Source organism: Mizuhopecten yessoensis, unplaced genomic scaffold (assembly GCF_002113885.1).
Source record: "Mizuhopecten yessoensis strain PY_sf001 unplaced genomic scaffold, ASM211388v2 scaffold10411, whole genome shotgun sequence".
NCBI lineage: Eukaryota > Metazoa > Mollusca > Bivalvia > Pectinida > Pectinidae > Mizuhopecten > Mizuhopecten yessoensis.
In genome coordinates, this window is record NW_018408533.1 from 69,254 (window position 1) to 73,100 (window position 3,847).

The 3,847-nt window shown below is 47.6% G+C and overlaps 1 protein-coding gene across 1 annotated transcript; it reads left to right on the top strand.

The window, feature by feature from the left end:
- The first annotated feature begins 2,472 nt into the window (after positions 1-2,472).
- LOC110460500 lies at positions 2,473-3,621 on the top strand. The gene has a single exon (XM_021513442.1). It carries the CDS (start codon positions 2,473-2,475, stop codon positions 3,619-3,621), a length of 1,149 nt encoding a protein of 382 aa, XP_021369117.1.
- The last annotated feature ends 226 nt before the right edge of the window (positions 3,622-3,847 follow it).

The following is a 3,847-nucleotide window of genomic DNA, read 5'->3' on the forward strand; positions in this document are numbered from 1 at the left end:
GCATTGTGCTCTGTTCATGATTCTCTACAACATCACCACTGTACCGTTAGTGATTCTGGCATCGAACACTCAATCTGCATCGACCACCATGTCTATGACGAACTGACGAATTCCTGGGTGAAACAACGCTCCAAGCCTCAACCATTCGTAAACGTGACGGCTAAAGTTACCACTGGGGACTACGCCGCCCTAGGCTTCAAACTAACACGATACACCAGCAACGTCTCAATACAGGCTATGGCTGACACGGGATGTCAGAGTTGCCTCGCTGGCTTGAAAGTAATCCGCCGCCTTGGTCTACGAGAAACAGAACTCATACCTGTAACGATGCAGATGCACACGGCTATATACGGTGGGATCAAAATTCTTGGGGCGACCATCCTTCGCTTGATTGGGAAAGACAAGGCATAAAACACCAAGGAGACCAGACAGATGACATATGTCACAAGCTTAACAGACAAGCTCTTCCTCAGTCGCGAAGCCAGCGCTGCATTAGGTATTATCCACGATTCATTTCCAACCGTCGGAGCTCAAGTCCCTTCAGCTAGCATACATGTAGATGGTACTTTCTCCTTACCGGATCACCAAGACAAAGCATGCGATTGTCCTACACGCCAACTGCAACCACCGCCTCCGACAAAACTGCCTTTCCCTGCTACAACGGAAAACGTTGGTCACTTAAAAGGTTACTTACTTGACCACTACAAGTCTAGCACATTTAACACATGTGAACACCAGACTTTACCACTCATGAATGGACCTCCCTTGAAGCTCATGGTGGACTCCAACGCGAAACCTGTCGCTCATCATGCACCAGTACCCAATCCACTGGCAGGGTGCAGTAAAGCCTGGACTAGACCAGGATGTTCGTTTGGGGGTTATTGAACCTGTTCCGGTTGGTGAGACTGTCACTTGGTGCCATATAATGGTTATTTGTGCGAAAAAGAATGGTACACCTCGGCGCAATGTTGTCTTCCAACCCTTAAATGCACATGCCACTCGCGAGACTCAGCACACCCCTTCGACGAGCTTGTTTCGGACATCCCCATCAAAATCAAATCAGGCAGTCCAGTGGCTTGACATATGCGGTCGTAACGGTATAACGATGAACCCTGACAAATTTGTATTTGCAGAGGACACACTCGAATTCGCTGGGTTTGAAATAACCAACGATAGTGTACGGCCTTCACAGAAATACCTACGCGCCATCCTGGATTTTCCGACATCCAGGAACATCACAGATGTGCGGTCATGGTTTGGACTAGTCAATCAGGTGTCGTATGCCTTCAGTTTGATTGAAAATATGCTTCCTGTCCGTCAGTTGCTCAAACCAGATCAACCGTTTAAGTGGACTGAAGATCTCCAGCGACTTTTTCAGGAATCCAAAATTGTCATTGCCAACGAGATTGAGCAGGGTGTACGGATTTTCGACCCAAGTAAATTGACGTGTCTCGCGACAGACTGGTCAAAGACTGGCATTGGATTTTGGTTGCTACTAAAACACTGCGCTTGTGCTAATGAAAGCCTGCTATGCTGCAGTGATGGTTGGAAAGTTACACTCGTAGGTAGTCGGTTCACACATGCGTCAGAGACGCGTTACGCGCCGGTTGAGGGCGAGGCCCTGGCAGTAGCAGATGTCTTTGATAAAGCTCGACACTTCGTTCTTGGGTGCGACAACGTGATCATAGCTGTTGATCATAAACCATTGTTGAAGTTATTTTGCGATAGATCACTGGAAAACATTCCTAACAACAGACTTCGTAACCTCAAGGAGAAAACACTACGATACCGTTTTCGAATGCTTCATGTGCCTGGCATACGACATCGTGCTGCGGATTGTATCTCCCGACATCCTATTGGTGAGCCTGAGAAACTTGTGCTCGAGGACGACATTGTAGCACTGTCATTTTCTGCCGTCGACATCGCCCACTTTGGTCTTATGAGTGGTCTACGCATGCCTTCATCAGGATTAGCATTTGTCGAGGGGCATGTCGTGGCATCAGCCTCTTCAACACTAGATGCGATCAATTTACGATCCGTCACCTGGGAGCGCGTTAGAACCACTACTACCAGCGATGACAACATGCAGGCGTTAATCGCTCTGATAGAGGCCGGTATACCGGGAACCCGTCACGAGCTGCTTAGGCCACTGCAAGAATATTTCCCATTCCGCGACGACCTTCATACGGTTGATGGTGTAGTACTTTATAAAGACAGAATAGTCATTCCACCATCACTCCGGGAAGAAACCCTTGCCTCTCTGCATTCGGCACATCAAGGGGTGACATCAATGACTTCAAGAGCTGACGCGTCAATCCTCTGGCCTGGTATCACGCCTGCCATCGCCTACCTACGTGCAACTGGTAACCGCTGCAACCGTATTGCTCCATCTAACCCGAATGCACCACCGACGCCCCTTTGATAATTCCTGACTATCCATTCCAATGCGTGTGTGCAGATTTCTTTCACTACATGGGCTGTAATTACCTAGTGGTAGTTGATCGTTATTCCAACTGGCCGGTGGTGGAGAAAGCCTCTGATGGTTCCAATGGTTTAATAGACTGTCTCCGAAGGATATTTGTTACTTTTGGTATCCCTGATGAACTAGCATCAGATGATGGACCCGAGTTCACTTCTGCGGCCACACGTCGACTTCTCAGGAACTGGGACGTTCACCATAGACTGTCATCTGTAGCGTTTCCCCATAGTAACTGCCGTGCTGAAGTGGGAGTCAAAACAGTGAAGAGTCTGATCACTGGTAACACCAGTTCTAATGGCGACTTAAACACCGACGCATTCCAACGCGCTATTCTCCAGTATCGTAACACACCTGACAGAGACACAAAACTTTCCCCTGCTATGTGCGTGTTCGGTCGTCCTATACGAGACTTTATTCATATACAACCCGGTCGGTACATTCCACACAACACTTTGCTGGAGACTTTAGCAGCTCGCGAGAAGGCGTTACGGAATCGTCACATGCGAGAAAGTGAACGTTGGTCTGAACACACCAAACGCCTCTTACCTCTTGCAGTTGGAGATCATGTACGCATCCAAAATCAAGTTGGTCCTCACCCCCTTAAATGGGACAAAACTGGAATCATTACCGAAGTTTACCAGTTTGATCAATATGTAGTTCGGGTTGATGGATCTGGACGTGTTACCTTACGCAACAGGAAATTCCTCAGGAAGTATATCCCAGTCGTTACACCACCAGCGCGCTACACAATTGACAATCAAATTGGACTCTCCCGTCGTACGACGTCTCCTGCTTCCAACGCCCCAGACACCGTCGTCGGTGAAGAAAGCAACCCCAAGGATACGAGTCCTCCACCATCCACATTGTTGACTACTAGAACCATACAACGTTCGCCTCGTTCATCATCTGATGTTGATCACCCTTCACCACCATTTGGTATTCGAGACATCTTCAGTCGACGTCATCTAGCGTTTGATTCCCCTGCAAACCCAGTGAGCAAAATCACCACACACCCGGCAACGATGCCACCTATCTCGACACATACGCCACAAGCAGTAGTTCCGTCCCCTGCACCGATCCGGACTTCTGGTCGTGCCGCAAAGAAACCAGCTTGGCATTCAGATTATAAAATGTCAAAATAACAATTGACTTGTTTCTACTTGGAACATTTCCTAAGTGTTATATCTGTTGTGCATTTTTTCACGGAGACTCAGTGCTTATTTTGTTTATTTTAGGACAATTAGTCGGACATTTCTTAATAATTCTCATATTTCACATCAGTCTTTGTATGAGTGACCGTATTACTCGCGTGTACCAAAGACTTGGGGGATATAGAGGATTGTATGTTATGATTAGTTTCTATACGTA

Bases quoted from the DNA above. Each gene is read 5' to 3' on its own strand.
- LOC110460500 (XM_021513442.1), top strand. From the start codon at position 2,473: ATGGGCTGTAATTACCTAGTGGTAGTTGATCGTTATTCCAACTGGCCG.